We start from the raw sequence: 16,418 nt of genomic DNA on the forward strand, positions 1-16,418 counted from the left end.
ATCACCAAATCAAATCACAGAGTTCCTGGCACATAAAAGATCTCTTCTTCATTTCATGCAACTTGGCAAGGGCAGTCTTCCAGATCCTTCTGTCCCTGGTGAATGTCAGGCGTGCATTTCAATCAACTTTGATTTCTAAATATACATTTCAGTGATGTTTTCAGGAGCTGGGGTGGGGGTTTTGAGAAAGGAGAGCTATGGGCTATGTTACTGTTCAGGAAGGGTATAAAAGGACATTAATCATTCCCGTGGAAACCTTCCCGTCAGCAAGTCAAACTGCTGATATTAATGAGTGTGTTTCATATTTCATGGAGTCTCTCCTAGTCTCAGCTGCTCCCTGTGACTCAGCTGGCAAAACACAAAGCAGTTGCCTGAGCAGTATAGCAAAGTTCTACAGATAGGTCATGAAGGGCCATTTCAGGTCCTAGCCAAGTCTCCCGGGTTGCAGAGCGCCATGCTGGTGCCAACTCCAACTTCATCCATTATCCGTTAGTTACCGCCTAAAGACTTGGGGATATGAGCTCAGTGGGACTCAGTGCTTCTTGAAGCCAGACTTACATGAGAGAAGGAGATGGTGGGTGTCATTGTAGCCTAAATACAAATCTCAAGTGCAGTGCAGGACCACATCTAGAGTTAGAGCAGCTATAGGAAAAAGGAGATGCATTCCAACATTTGTGAGATGCAACTGTTTGTAAAAAGGTAAGTTTTCCTTAACTGGAGCACTAACTAGCAGAGGTATTTAGTTAGACAGAAAGGGAAAAGTTCGAGTTAAGCCCAGGAGTCCTTGTCTCCTCAACATTTTCATAGGAAATACGTTTCAAACAACTCAGAAAGGCAGGCTATTATTACAGAATGGGATTCACCTCTGGCCCCACCCGGGGACATACTTCTTTACTGAGCAGACTCTCAGGACTTGAAAGCCTAGGTAGCTTTGACTGGCTGAATAGTGAGGGAATAAGTAGGCCTGAGAGCAGAGGCCTACTCTGAGGACAGGCACAGCTCCTTGAATTCCATCTTTTTCTGCATGGTGCTAGACAATAGTCGGGGGCAGCGGTTGTGGGTGGGAAGGGTACACTTACCGAGAAGGACAGTCTCTGCGGTTGCAGGCAACAGGCTGAACGGCAGGCCGAGGCTTTCCCGCACAGTGCTCAGGGTCAACCTCGGTGTTGTTCAGCAAACACCTGAGGCGGGGCTGATGAACCCCTCTATTACCACAAGATGCTGAGCAGGTGGCCAGTCTGTCCACAGACCACCAGTAATCTGTCACAGGAGGAGGATCAGAGGGCAAGAGGAAATGGTTATTACCCACACTTCTCCTCCTGGCCACGGGGGGTGGGATAGATGAGTGAGCAGAGAGGAGATACATAAACAAGCCATCTGCCTAGGGGGTGGGGCAGTGACTCTCCAACAAACTTGGGCAAGGCCATCGGCTCCAGGAGCCTCACCTAGAAGATGAACACAGAGCCCCTCTCCTCATGAAGTGTGGTGAGGACTGAGTAAAATGGAAGGGAAGGGCCTACCTCCGTAAGTAACTGGCACAGCATGTAATCGACAGCCATAGTGCTTATTATTTTTAAACATACTTGCTCAAGTACCTTTTTTTTTTTTCATATTGGTTCATCAGACAGTGGCTTTATTTTTCTACAGAGAGGTATAAATATATCAAAGTATTTCATCACATTTAAAAGCATGGATCTGATTTGGAATTTGTAAATTTTACCAAACACAGTCTATCCGAAGAGTTCTCCTTTATGTGAGACAATGTTGTCAGTGGAAGAGCCCAGTTGTTTGGGGACTTGGGATGTACTGGGGGGAAGGCTGTTAATTGTCGCGTGGTATAGTTGGGATACACAATTGTGAATACTTGTGAGTTATGAACACTGCAGGTAGGGAGTGAGAAGGGGGACATTATTTTCCTATTTGGAGAGCCAAGTGGCAGGGGAGGTTGTTCCAGCAGATCTGTAGGCTTAGAAAAACCTCTCTCTCTTCACACAGTATTGGAAAGAGCAGGCCACCCTCCCCGCAGAGTCCTACTCGGTCTTGGGAGTACATTCCATAGCATTTTGCTTTTCCTCAACAGTCACATACAACGCAGTAGAACCGGCCCATGGAAAGCAGCCTCCCACAGTTTCCATAGAGAGGCCAGCTTGGGCTTTCCTCCTGCTGCTTTCAGCTCATTAGCAACTCTGGCTGGTGCAGTGAGAGTGGACTTGCTGACCTGCCCGTATTCCTGGAAGGCTCACTCCTGAGCCATGCAGACAGGCTGCTCTACCAGGTTTTTTTTTTTTTTTTTTCTTTTGCCAGCACCAAAGCCAAAGGAAAGGCACCTAGAAAGCCCTTTGTGTGTGACTGTGGCTGACCACCCTGGAATGTGTGGCCTACACTGCTCTCTCTCGGCAGAAGGCAAGTGACCAACCTGGTTTGATCAAGACATGCTTTATAAGCAGAATCAGTAGAGAAGACATGGATTTTAAGAAACGTGCTGTGTGTAGCCTTCCTTAGTTAAATCAACTTAAAGGAAACATGTGTATCTGACAGTGAGGCCCTCTCCATCCTGACTTTAACAGGCTCAGCTGGGATAGGTCCCAGGCGCTCTGCTGAAGGTGGTGATGCCAGAAGTAAGGTTTTCCGGTACAGAGACATTACCCACCAGAGATGACATCAGTATGTTCCACTAGAGAATGGATTCCCAAATAAGTGTGCTGCTGTTCCAAGCCCGGAGATTTCTCACCTTGGATCACCAAAGATGCTTTCTGCATGAGCGTTCCTGCTTCGTTCTGAGCCAGGCAGCTGAACTCCCCTTGAGGCCCTCCACTGAGATTTGCAACCCGGAGGATCTGCCCAGCTCCCCAGATGTGGTGGGTGAGCCCTGGGGCAGCGGCAATTGGCCGGCCATTTTGGAACCAGGTGATATTGGGGGTGGGGTGACCTTTGATGGGGCAGCCTAGAAGAAGAGAGAAGACAGTCATTGGTACAGCCAAAGCCCACATTCCTGGTGAGCTCTTGCATGTTTCCATGGCTCTAGGAATTGTGCACATGTCATGGTCTTACTGATAGTATTTTGATTATGCTTGCTTTTCCCAAGGAAAGGGGGTGTTTTTACTCTCTGGACTTCTGGGAGGGCAACTATTCTTCATTCAGTTCAATAAAAATCCTTGAAGAACACAAAGTGGCTATTTCTCTTCCTGTCTCTACACTAACTTCTAAAACAATGGCACAGTTGCCATTAATTCACTGAAAGTTTTTTTTTTTTTCCTGGTAGCTCTTCCACTGATTCATTTATAAAGAAAATTTTTCTTCAAATGTTGGGAAAAAAATACAATATTCTTAAGTAAGACTTAAGAATCAAACTTCTAATTTAAATCTAATCCCTGCTGTCATGTTACTTTATATTAATTTTGAAGTAATATATCTTCAGCAGACACTAGGAAATAATTTTATCCATTGGCCTCATTTGTCCATAAATGAAGAGCCTTGATCTTTTGACAACTCTTAACCAAGCATGGACTGGATATGTGCAACCCTATTCTTATCTATGGAATGTGGATTAGGTGGGTAGAGCCCTATTCTATGTAGCTATAACATATTTTGATACATTAGAATTCTAAGATATTAAACTGAACACATATTATGAAATTGGTAAAACAGATTGTCATTGTGAGGAAAAACACATTTCCTCTGAATCTGGGGCACTTGCTGTGTTTGCTGCTGTAGCCTGATGACTTAGCCTCACTAGGAAAGCTGTTTTGAAGCTCACAGTGCATACTAAATCATTAAAATGTAGAGAAACTGAGGTTTTCCTTCAGTTCAGTTCAACAAGTATCTACTTGGCACCTACAGCTCTGGGGATTACGAAGGTACTTGGGACAACCTCCTCTCTTCCAAGGAGCTCCCAGCTTGTATGGAATTAAAAAAACAAAATAACAGGGTGACAGTTTGGAAGTAGGAAGAGGACTAGTGTGAGAGGAGGGATAGAGAGGATAGAATGTGGGGGCAAATAAGAGCCAAGTGCAATGAAACACACACACACACACACACAGAGAGAGAGAGAGAGAGAGAGAGAGAGAGAGAGAGAGAGAGAGAGAGAGAGAGAGAGAGAGAGAGAGAAAGTCATTATTTTGCAAACTGAGAAGACTTGACTAATTGTGCATAGAAGTGGCACCATCAGAATTTGTGTATTTCACCATCTATAAATCTTTGGGTAGAGGCACAAATGCAGGAATGACATTTAATGCAGCTGGATGATGAGGCAGGGAAGGTCATGTGCTGTTTTAGTTACTCAGTATAAATCCAAAATTATTCATAATTCATGTTTGCATTATTTCATTGATCTTCAGGAATAACTCAGTGTCTAAATAATCACTTTTCCTATAGTCAGTTTAGTCAACTCTTTTTTCCATAAGATTTTCAACAAGTTAGAAATAATGGCTGGACCAGCCCATCATTTGCCAGTGTCTTCTAAAGGGTTTTATAATACATTTATTTTTATTTTATGCGTATGAGTTTTGTTTGGTATTTGCAGAGGTCAGAAGAGGGTGGTGGATCCCTGGAACTGGAGTTATGGATGGATGTGAGCCACCATGTGGGTGCTGGGAACTGAACCCAGGTCCTCTGCAAGAGTAGCCAGTGCTCTTAATGAGCCACCTCCCCAGCCCCTTTCCTAAATGTTTTATAGTTTGCCTAAAAGTTCTTAAAGGTTCCCCTGCCCTCACTCAGCTCCACTGGAGTCAGAGATCATTTTCACTCTTGATTCTGAAGATTTTGACCTGGCTGTCCTCTAGGAAGATGCTGCTGGGCACTCTCCCTCCTGTTGTTTTCAGAGCAAATCAAGTCCTGAATTACAGATGAAATGCTGTCAGGTGAGAGGCATCCTCAGCCTCCCTGGCAGAAGAACTGTAGCTCCCAGTTCCGTTCAGGGAATGGAAAGGCTTGTCCCACCCCCTCCCTCCATCCTGCTAATGAGGGTGTGTGCAGACAGCCAGTCATTCTGTTGGGAAGAAAAGGGCAACACCACTCTGTGGCCAGAGCCATAGAAGTTTGAAGCAAGTTTACCCCCGAGCCTAGCAGGCCAAGCTGGGCTATTTTCCTGTATACTAGGACTTGAAACAAGAATATCTCTCTGGGTTAAGTTCTGCTAGGCAAGAGGGCAGGGAAGGGGGCTGCTAAGTAGGGTTTAGGGTCTGCTCCACATGGACGCAGTCCCTGGGCCCAGTGGTTGGTTGGTTGGTTGGCTAGATGAATGTGGGTGGCTGGGTGGTGTCGAAAAGGACCTGGGCATCAGCTTGGACTCTAAGGAGTCCCAGATAGGCACAGAGGTGTGGGTGTTTGAGGTCTTTGTTATAGGTTGTTGAATGCACACCCTAACTAAGGCACCTCTAAAGTCCCTTCACCCTCCTAAGACTGTGTGCATTTGCAGTACAAATGATGGGATTTCTTCCATATCAGGATAGTGACCATAGAGAGTGCACTTTAAATGTATGAGATTATTCATCTTGCATTGAAAAATTCTCTAAGGGAAGACTCACTTTGTTCTACTTTTCAAAGAGAGAGACCAAAAACATGAATTCTAATGAAAGTAAATAAAAATTGTTTGCCACCTGCCCTTTCCATTGCTGTTTTGCCTCAGTGCTTTTGACTGCACACACAGGTATCTCCTTAAAACGACCTTTGGACCCAGTAGTAGTATTCTTAGTGCACATGCAATGCAGGTTCCTGAACTTTAACGTGTGTGTGTGTGTGTGTGTGTGTGTGTGCGCGTGCGTGCGCACCATGATCTCTGAGGATTGCCAGCAGAAATAGTCAAAATAAAGGGCTAACATGAATTCCCACTGTGTATGTTCCCAGAGAATAATTATCCATGTTTCATTGCTAATGAGAAAACCTGGCTTGTAACAGGGTTCCCTTCTGTCACGGATATTTCTCATTTGTTAAAGTAAAAGACATATCAATCATTTCTTTTTGAAGCTGAGCGCACTCTCTGTGTGCCATTTACAAGGACATCCAAAACTGTGCAATGTCTTCCACGCCTCCAAAGAGGCCAAGTAATGACTCCCACATCCCAATTTCTGCATCAGTGAGAAATGTAGTAGTGTTTAATGCACGGAGAATGAAGAGGGGTGAACACCTCTCTTTCCTGCATTCTTCTCAGCTTCGTAAATGGCAGCCTTTCCTATTCTTCAAGCCTCAGTGCCTTCCTGAGGAAATGGACAATCAGAGGGATGGACAGTACTCACTCCTCAGACCTCAGCTGTTAAAGAACTTGGGCTGTGAAGTGGCCGAGGGGAAGCAGTGTTTGGGAAAGTTGCCTGGCCAATGAGAGTTCTGGCAGCAGAAAGCCTCCCTCGACCAACCTTTCTTAACCAGAGAAAGAAAACACTGCCTTTAGGCTTTCCATCCTTAGGCCTGCTGTGGTTCTCTGCTGAGCCAAAGCCAGGTGTGATCACATGGATGCAGGTTTGCTCTTTCATTTTTTTTTTTCCATCACATTTATCTCCTCTTTCTCCTCCCACATACTGACTGTGCAGTGAACATATTCAGAGTGAAGATGTATCAAATAAGGAAAATTATATGAACAATTCTTATTTCTGATTGTTAGCTTAAATATAGGCAAAACCACGTCTCCTCCTAATGCCTATAACATCCCTGTACACTGACAAAAAACAGAGAAGAGACCAAGAGTATTTGGGTCTAAGAAGCATGAGTGAAATGTCCAGGAATTCCACATCATTTGCTCCACACGTGGCAGAGTCAGTGGGCCCCAGTAAGCCCAGAAATTCAGTCCAGCTGACACTCCTGTTCCTATTAAATGCTCCTCACTGACTTTCATTAGCTCCATGTTCTGATTTTATGCTGGTTTTTAGAGCTGTAGTAGCCTGTCTCAGGGAAACAGCCCAAGTTTGACAGGTGAGAGAAACACTGGGGTAGAAAAGTGGGTGGTCTGGTGGCCTGGTGGCCTGGTGGCCCTGGCTTCCAGCTTCCTTGAATGCTGTATACACTGGAGATGCTACGGACCTTAAAGGTAATGTGATAAGGCTGCCTTTGAGCCCCCATTTCCAAAGAGGCTCTGAACTCATAGTGATCAGTATTCAGGAGACTTTTGTTGTTGCTGTTGATTTAAAGGGCTGAAAACCACCAGGAGCTCTGGCAAGCAGCTTGGGTTATGGGCTTCTTTGCAGAGATCAAGCCAACTCTAGATCCAGTAGCTGTCTGTCATTTGAGTGAGCCACGTATCCTAAGTTGATTTTCAGGAGTCCTGAGCCTTAATGAGTAGAAGTAAGGTTTCAGAGCACATATCCCTGCCTGCCCCCACTTCTCCAGATTAAAAAAAAAAACTTAGAAAAACAAAAACCAAACAAACAAGCAAACAAAAAACTAGCTTAGGTTGATAAAACAATCACAGAGCTAAGACTGTATCTGGGCTCCAGGGGTCCATGAGGAAGAAAGCTTTGGAAATGCGAATGTAGTCCCAGGAGGAGGAGAAAGCAGCACTCTGGGAATTTTCACTTATTTCCCTGCTATCTACAGGAAAGGAAGGCTGTGGCAGGTTGGGACATGCTGTGTAAAAATATTAAAGACGTGGCATTATTACTTCATGAGCTGGCTCCAGGCCTGTCAGCATTTTCATTATAATCCCGTGTTTTTCACGGAGTTAAAACGTTACTATAAAAATGATGTGTGTTGGGATGAAACTTGGCACTTGGTGTAGTCAGTCTGGAAGTCCTTTCCTTAATTTAATTTTACAAAACTGGAAAACACTCGCTCGGTACTTTAGAATTTATAGAGGCCCCTCTGGTCTGCCAGTGGTCTGAGAGGGTGTGGGGGCCCAGGCTAGGGCCATGGGGTGACCAACCAAAGCAGGCATGCTACTTCACTGCCTCTTCTGGTCCCTGCTTTTTTCAGCTTGGGTCCCCCTGGGCACTGAGCATGGTCTCTAAAATAGCAGAGAGTGAGTGGGAACTGGCACCAGGCAGTGGGCTGGGAGAAATGATTAATTTATATTGGAAAACCCCAGTTCCTGACTCCCCATTTGTCAGCTGGACCCCAGAAGGCCATGGAAGAAGACAAGCAACTTTAATTTTCACTCAGATTTCTGGGACCTCCCAATAAGCTGGTCAAATAACCAGGCTAAGACTATTCCCATGCACATTTGCCCAAAGAAAACTAACTTTAAAACATTCCTGGAAAAATAGAACTACACAAGCTCGTTTTCCATTCCCCAAATGTCTTTCTACCCCTAAGGGTAAGCTTTGGGTTTCCATTGGCAGGGGGTATACGAATGTCTCCCATGCTCCTGGGCATCTGGTGGAAGAATTTGATATATTTCTCAGCATGAAAAGTAGCTCTGTCCAGATTTATGACTTGATCAAGGCCTTTTCTTTCTCCAAAATGATTTAGGCACTTACTGCTGGTCGATTGCCCTTATGTATACCCTAGGATCTGATTATTCCCTTATAGGTAAGGAAGGTGAGATGCCCATGTCTGAGACACAGGCATCCTCAGTCTTGGCTATGAAAATAGGATTGCACTGTTTAAGGTAGAGCATGGTGGTGTTGAACATCATCCTGATTCAGGGATGCCTGGACCTCATTTCAGAAGGTGTTGAACATCATCCTGATTCAGGGATGCCTGGACCTCATTTCAGAAGGGGGACCAGAGAGAGAAGAGGCAAAGACAAGGTCAAGAAAACTGGTTCAATTTTTAAAATTCACAGTAAAAATTGAGATTTGACTTATCACAAGTGGCTAATACACAGAATTCCCCTGTGTCCCTCTCTGCCAGTAGGCTCTTGGCATAAACCTCACCTCTTAAAAACACATCAGCATTTTTAAAAAGTTTCAACTTTCTGGGTTTATAAATCCCTGGTTGACTTTACCTTCAGGCTGCTGGCAGGTGCTACCCAGCCTGCAGGAGGGAAGGATAGCATGGCCCCAGGGAGGTCTGGTTGCCAGCTGTGTGGGGCCCAGGGAGGAGTCTCAATCCACTGCCCTAATGCCTGTCCTTGAGTCCCCAAGATGTGGATCACATGGGGCCACGCTACTCAAGTCAGAGCCCTTCTCTCTGTCTACATCTGTCACTCCCACCAAGTCTCGGTCTGTAAGGAAGGAGGCTAGGGTTCCATGTTTGGTTGGAAATGACTCATTACTTCAGGATGTTGGGAGTATCACCGAAGTGCAGCTGCCCTGCCTCACACAGAAACAGCAGGGTCAGGGTAAAAGTTATTGACCCAAGGCAGCCTGCATCCCTCTCCCGAGCAAAGCAGTTGTGCTCACTCCAGCCAATGGAGAGGCAAGCTAGAAAATACCCAGATTAGGCTGGAGAGTAAGCACAAGCCCGCAGCTGCCCAGAGCCAACATGCCTTCATGAGCTCAGGCTAGGACTGGCTCTGTGTACCGGCAAGAGCCCTTGCAAAAGAAATAAAAACCCATATGCGCGCACACACACAAAAGGAGCCTTCGCTCCGAGCCCCGTATACACCGCATTTCAGTTCATTTCTACTGAACCAAAGCCACAGAACAGCAGCGGAGATGAATGGCTAATATTCATAGCAGGTATCCTGAGAGGCCGACTGGGGTTCACTGGCAGGGCACAGGAAGGAACAACTGCTGACGAGGAATTCCAGAGTGCGGCGGAGGGGTGGGGCCGCTGGGGCGATGTGAAGACCTTCGCTGAATTTATTATTTGCACATAAGTCTCCTGGGTCCTGAGGCTCCAGGAACTTCTCCACAAAGTAAAGAAAATAATAAACAATGTGAGTGAGGCGAATAAAGATTAGAGTTAAGCAGGCAAGCTGGAGGAGGGATGAGAGCCACAGAAAGGTTCGGGAAGAATAAGGACAGAGCAGCAACTCTGTGGAAGGATGCTGCTGGCTGAGAGCTGCTGGACAGGAACACATCTGGCAGGTGATGTCTGGCCTCTGGCAGGCAAGCTCCAAGAGTGTGTGGTTTTTCAGGGACCCATAAATAGACATATCTTTAGAAGAGGAGGTCAGAAACCCACAGCTCGTATTGGGACATCCATGGCAGCCATGGGATAGTCATGTGAAGAGCTGACGGCGGCTGTTCAGATGCACTGACGGTTGTTTGCAATCTACATTTCTAGTGTTGCTCGGGCTTCTGATCTACTTTGGGTATGATTTTGGATCTACCATGGATCTATATAATCCACAGATTCCCTTGGAGCATTTAGTGGGCTCCCTGAAGGCATAAGGATAGGTAGCATGGTTCAGATCATCTAGGAAAATTCTGGGTTTTGAAAGAACCACTTGGATTTAGAGGCCCTAAAACCAGTGCTGCCTCCTTAGGCAATCTGGCATTTGGAGACATCTAAGGGGAGGTAAAACACAGACTGTCTGGATGGGAACAGGTAACTGCTGGGTGGAATTTCTTTCTTTCTGGAGTCCTTGTTCTCTTGAGCATTCACATCAGGAGGCTGAGGTCTGGAGTGGAGAATATATTTAGAAAGGGCTGTGTACCTGGTCTCTGTGTAAATGATGGTGGTGTCAGGTCCAAAAGCTAGCATTCCTCGGGAACTTGGGAAGCTGGTTCCTTTCTACCAAGGGAGCCAGTTCCCTTATCACTGGCAGAAGCGACAAATGGTTATTTGTGGTGCCCATTAGCATACCAGAGTGCATGTGTTCTCCAGGCTCCCTCAAGTATTCCAGGTATCTAACTTTCCTCACCTCCTACTCGATCATAAAGGTCTCCAGCTCAGGAGCTTCCTGCCCCCAAGGTACTCATTTCCTCTTCTAACCCCAGTATTTCAGCTATCCTCTCTCTCTGTCTTCATGTCTTGGTCCCCTCTTCGTCTTCACCTCTCACTTGCTTCCCATCCCCCATCTCTTCTCCTGGCCAGGCCCATTCCGCTGGCCATGTTTAGTCTACTTTCTCTCTGCTCTGGACTCTCACAGGTGCCTCTGGCTGTTCTCTCCTTCATATCTACAATAAAAAATATTCCCCTTAGCCATACCTTGGATTGGTCATGCCATCAGTTTATATAGGAGGGGAGACCAAATGCTCCCACAGAGCTTCCCAAAGGCATCTCTAATATAGTAAAGACATGGAACCCTGAAGGTTTAGGATTAGATAGAACAGGGGCCCTCGGTTTGGACACCTCTATTCTACTTTAATATGTGGAATTAGAATTTTCTTAAAATTTTATTCTTGCCGGGCGGTGGTGGCGCACGCCTTTAATCCCAGCACTCGGGAGGCAGAGCCAGGTGGATCTCTGTGAGTTCGAGGCCAGCCTGGGCTACCAAGTGAGTTCCAGGAAAGGCGCAAAGCTACACAGAGAAACCCTGTCTCGAAAAAACCAAAAAAAAAAAAAAAAAAATTTTATTCTTAAATCTTTCTAAAGACCAAATGTAGGAAATCCTAGATAATATATACAGGAGAACCACCTTTTCCTACAGTGATGAGATTTCCCCCTCCTCTAAATGTATTTTTGGGTTATGATGGTAGGGAAAGGGTGAGTAGCCAAGGTCTGAAGTGACAAGTGTTTACTATTAGATGTTTATATATTGCAATCTGTCAAAAAACTTGATTAAAAACTGAGTAGTGGATTAGTGTCACTGCTGCTAGTCAGGAAGCCGAGGGCAGGAGCTGGTGGGCTTTTATCAGTGAAGGGGTGGAGGGTGAATATTTTAGATTATGGCCATATTATCTCTGTCATTGCTTAGCTCTCACTGTAATTTGAAAGCAACCATAGACAACATTTAAATGAATCCACACGGCCGCACCCAAATGTAACTATTTTAAAAAAGGTGGCAGTCTAGAAGCTGTCGTCTGGGACATGAGATCATTAGGGTTTCTATACGCTGAGAACAAATGGTCCGGTAAAACCACTAAATGCCTGTGCACTACATGTTTTTACCTCCAAAGAAAACAGCCATTTTCACCAGAGAAAGAATTCGATACCTCTTTTCCTAGTTAAAAGTCTCATTTTGCTGCTTTAAAAAATACCAGTGAAAGTTCTTTATGGATTAAAAGTTCAGAAAAATATGACAATTAAGAAAGCCCCCAATTCCCACTACTCAGAGATACACAGCTCTGGATAGTGTCCCTTCCGACCCATAGATGCACATATTTCACTAGATAGCTTACAGAATTGTGGAGTCTTCCCATTAATACTTAAGAGAACCACCCCATCCTTCAAAACTGTTGCCAAAGGGTTTTTATGTAAACGTATCAGGATCTTTTAGTTACGGTGTCTCTGCAGAGAATTCCGTAATTTCCAGTTTGTTATGAATACAACTATGCTAAGGGAAAGTTCTTAGCAGTTCTGTCCCTGTGTACCGATGGCTCTTACATCATCTCACTGAAGGAGCACTGATGGGTTAATGAGTATCACTAAGAATATTGATTATGCGTTGCTAACTTGTCACCCAGAAATGTTATGCTAATGTATGTTTTGGGCTACAAATCATGATGATATGTCACTCCATTCTTGAATATTATGGTCAGTAGGTAGAACAAGGGCCTCTATCTTCAAAAGTTTACACCCCAATCCTGGAAACCTATGAATATGCTACTTTATAGGTAATTGCTCTTTTCAGATGGGATTAAGAAAGCATCTCTACCGGGTTGATTATTCTAGAATATTCTGGTTAGTCCAATGCAATCAAAGGGGTACTTAAAAGAGGGGAAACGGAGTGTTAGAGAAAGATTTGTGGTGCCCTCTGTCATCCTTAAAGATAGAACAATGGTCACAGCCAAAGAACAGAGGTAGCTTCTAGAAGCTGGTAAAGGCAAGGGGATAGATGTCCTGTTAGAACTTCTGGAAGCTTGGCCAACCTTGACTTAAACCTAGCAATGTCTATTTTGAAATTCTGACCTCCACAACTCAAAGAGAATAAATTTGTATTGTGTTGGACCATGAAGTCTGTGGTACTTTGTTATGGCATCATCGTCAATTAATATAAAATCTTTGTCTTTACAAATCTCCTACCCAACAAATAACATTTCCTTTTTATCTGCCTTACGTTGATTTCAGTAAGATTGAGTCTTCTGTTAACCCTTTGTACACAGTCAGTATGTAAATATTGGAGGATCACAGATCTCTTAGAGATTCTGAAGGAAGTTCTATGTTCTTGTATGAGAAACAAAACACATTTACATATGCACTTGGGGCTTAGAAAGTGTCTCAAATTCCTGAACCCAGGCTAAGAATCCCCATGTACACAGCGACAGTAGAAAGGGTACCAACAGCAACATTCTTTTACTTAGAAGTATACGATGTGGAGCACTTCCCACGTGGCACCAGGTAAGATGTGACATTGTGAATGCTTCCCTGGCTTACACAGTAGTCAGAGTCCTGGCCAACCAGATGCTTCCTGCCCCAGGGTTCCAAAGGCTGGGCATCATCTAACACCCAGGCTCCTTACTCTCTGAATTTTCACTTTCCAGTTTCCAGTCTGGAGGTAATCTATTTTGTCTTGCACCAGAAACTTCTCAACCTTTCCCCTTTCCTTCTTGAATAATTCAGTTAGATGCCCAGTGTGTGAGGCTAACTGAGGCAGAGTTCAGAGAGGAGGGAAAGTCGAGATAGCTGAGAATGGGCACTAAGTCTGAGCAGTGAAGTCCCTAGCACACAAAAGGTGTTGCTCTGGTTTGAGTGTGTAATCCCCAACCAAACTCACATGTTGGAAAATGTGGGGTTTGGAGGTGAAACAGTGGGTGTCTGGATCACAAGGACAGAGTCCTCCTAAATGGGTTGATGTTTTCTCACAGGCACAACTTAGCCAGAAGGAGGAGTTTGGCATCTTTTCTATACATTAGCTTGTCCTTCTGTTCTCCATCAGGAGTTGAAGCAGAAAAACATCCTCACTAAGAGCTAAGAAGATGCCCATATTGTGCTCTTGGAGTTTCAGTTTCCAGAACTATAAGCCCCTAGCCACCCCAATCTTCCTAGAGTTACTGAGTTTCATTCATATATATATATATATTACAGCAACAGAAACTAAGATGCTCATGGTGGTGGTTAGGTGGATGGTGAGGGATCACAAGTGGGGTGAGAATGGTGTATGGGTGAGGCCAAGAGACAGCCATAAGATGAGATTGCCTAGGCAGAGGGGCTTAGCCAAGTCAGTAAATATATTAAGAACAGTAGAGGCCATATGCCTACAAATATAGAAAGAGGAAATAGAGATAGAATTCTATAGTGCTGGGTCAGAATTGGAGGCACGAGGGAGAACTTGTGGGTTAATGCACAGATGAATACAGAAATTATAGTACTGTTAACTGCGTGTACAACTGAGTGTATACATGCTTACGTACTGAGAACAGTGGCATCACAGTAGTGACTTCCAGAACTATTCTCTACGTCAGGAGTGGGGAAAGCTTGAGTGACCCTGGACTATCTTCTTGGGCCTGGAAGTACTGGAGTTCTCAGAGGATGGCATGGCAGCGTCAGGAGATACAGGGGCCATTTCAAAGTCTCATTGGTTGTGTCTTGGAATTTCTTTTACATCAAAAATAAAAAGGACCGCACGAGATGATAGCTCTCTGGATGACAGGAATCCATGAATCATGCAAATATACACAACTTTTAAATCCATCCTAGAACAGAATATTTACTAACACTTTCAAGTACCTCCTTACAAATATTACCAATGGCCAGAGAAGTTGAATAACTTTACAAAGGAAAACCCAATAGACATTTTAGCAAGTGATTGGAATTCATATTAGCTGTGAGGGTACAGCTGCTGTTATGATCACATGACTGGGTGCAAGGTGATGAACCCAGTGCACTTGCTTCTTCCTGCTAAATATTCACAGCCTGAATCTAATTATGAGGTGACATCAGACACCCCTGCATTGAAGGACACACTACGACAGTAAGTCTGTGCCCTTCAGAAGTATCTTCAGAGGTCAAGGAAGTCCAAGAAACTGTTCAGCTAAGAGACACGGTAACTAAACGCATGTGTGATCGAGGTTGGATTCTTTCACTTTAAGGATGCAACTGGGACAACTAGCTAAACTTGAGGGATTATATAGTAGGTAATGGGGTCAGGAACATACTCTCAAATGGATTAAGTGGAAAAATTAGTATTATCTTGTCCATATTTGTATAAAATTGAGACTGTTTCACAACAAAAGCTCATTAAAGAAAAATGTCTTATATAAGATCGATGAATGAGAACATATGGATGTGTCTGTCCAGATCTTGGATCTTGGGTGTGATTGCTGGCTGCTGCAGAACACAGGCACTGGGCAACAGAGCTGTTGATGTCTCAGAAAACGGGCTTATGGGCCTAATGCTTGGAGTGCTCACACACATACCCAATTTCCCAACACGGTTCCTTTCTCTCTCTCTCCCCAGGGTTTGCTCTGCAGACAAGTGTCTCCGCTATCTATCAGGCCTTATGGATAGTTCAGTGCATGGGATAGAATGCCTTTATTTATTCAGATGCTGACGGCTTCTTTCACAACTTTAACAGATCTTCCTCACAGTTGAACAAAACTAGTTTATCATCTGATTTCTTTGTTGATCACAAAATTTAGAGTTCTTTGGAGCAAAGTCCAATGGACAAATGGTAATTGTCTGAATAAGCAATGCTTTACTCTCTAGGCCCAGAGCAGAGAGAGTTTAAGATGAGCCTAGAATACCTTCTTGCGCCAGGAAGTAATGAAGTTCTCAAGGAATGGATGTGACAGGGACACAGGGGTTATTTTAAAGTCACATTGGCTGCCTTTGCAATTTTCTTTTTTCAACATCAAAATAAAGAGAAGAGCAAAGACAGCTCTCTGGATGGCAGGAATCTATGAATTATGCAAATATAAACAACTTTTATGTCCACCCAAGAGTGGAACACTTACCCCTTGGTATGTGTGGGAGGACAGTTTCTGGACCCCTTTGGGTATAGAAAACAGAAAAAACAGAAAATGTCCAAGCCTCTGCATAAAATGGCATAGTATCTACATGTAACATGCACACATCCTCCTGTGTGCTTTGGATCATATCTAGTAATGCAAATGCTATGTAAATAGTTGCTATACTATTATTTAGGGAGTAACAAGGACAGCCTGCATGTTGAGTACAGATGGGTTTTTCTATTTTTGTTATGTATCTGGTTGAATTATTGAATATGGAACTCATAAATACTGACACAAAAATATATCATTTCATAATCAAATCGAGTTTTGTATGGATTAGAGATCTGCAATGGTTGTTTAGTAAAGACTTTGTTTACTCAGTTTTCCTCCACTTTTTTTGTAACAGTTTTTGTCTCTCTGCAGTTGTACCATCATCAAGATGATTTCAGTGTCCTTGGAATAAACACTTCACTCTAACTCTAATCTCCATTATATTGCCCTGAATTAACTGTGCTGAGTCAGTCTCTGAGCTATGGCCCTGGGTGAGGATCTGAGAGGCTAGGAAAGGTTTGTTAGGGTTGAGAACAAGATTATAGGGCAGGAACTAAG

At 44.2% G+C, this 16,418-nt stretch overlaps 1 protein-coding gene across 4 annotated transcripts in view; it reads right to left on the reverse strand.

The window, feature by feature from the left end:
* The window catches only part of Adamtsl1 (ADAMTS like 1), a 949,615-nt gene that overhangs the window by 14,585 nt on the left and 918,612 nt on the right, over positions 1-16,418 (reverse strand). For all 4 annotated transcript variants that reach the window (XM_052717522.1, XM_052717521.1, XM_052717520.1 and 1 more), the window contains 2 exons: positions 2,732-2,944; positions 1,080-1,260 (listed from right to left, as the gene is read on the reverse strand). In XM_052717522.1, coding sequence (XP_052573482.1) covers positions 1,080-1,260; positions 2,732-2,944 — 394 coding nt within the window. The remainder of the gene's footprint in view (positions 1-1,079; positions 1,261-2,731; positions 2,945-16,418) is intronic.

Source organism: Peromyscus californicus, unplaced genomic scaffold (assembly GCF_007827085.1).
Source record: "Peromyscus californicus insignis strain IS unplaced genomic scaffold, ASM782708v3 Scaffold_5__1_contigs__length_169319896, whole genome shotgun sequence".
Lineage (NCBI taxonomy): Eukaryota > Metazoa > Chordata > Mammalia > Rodentia > Cricetidae > Peromyscus > Peromyscus californicus.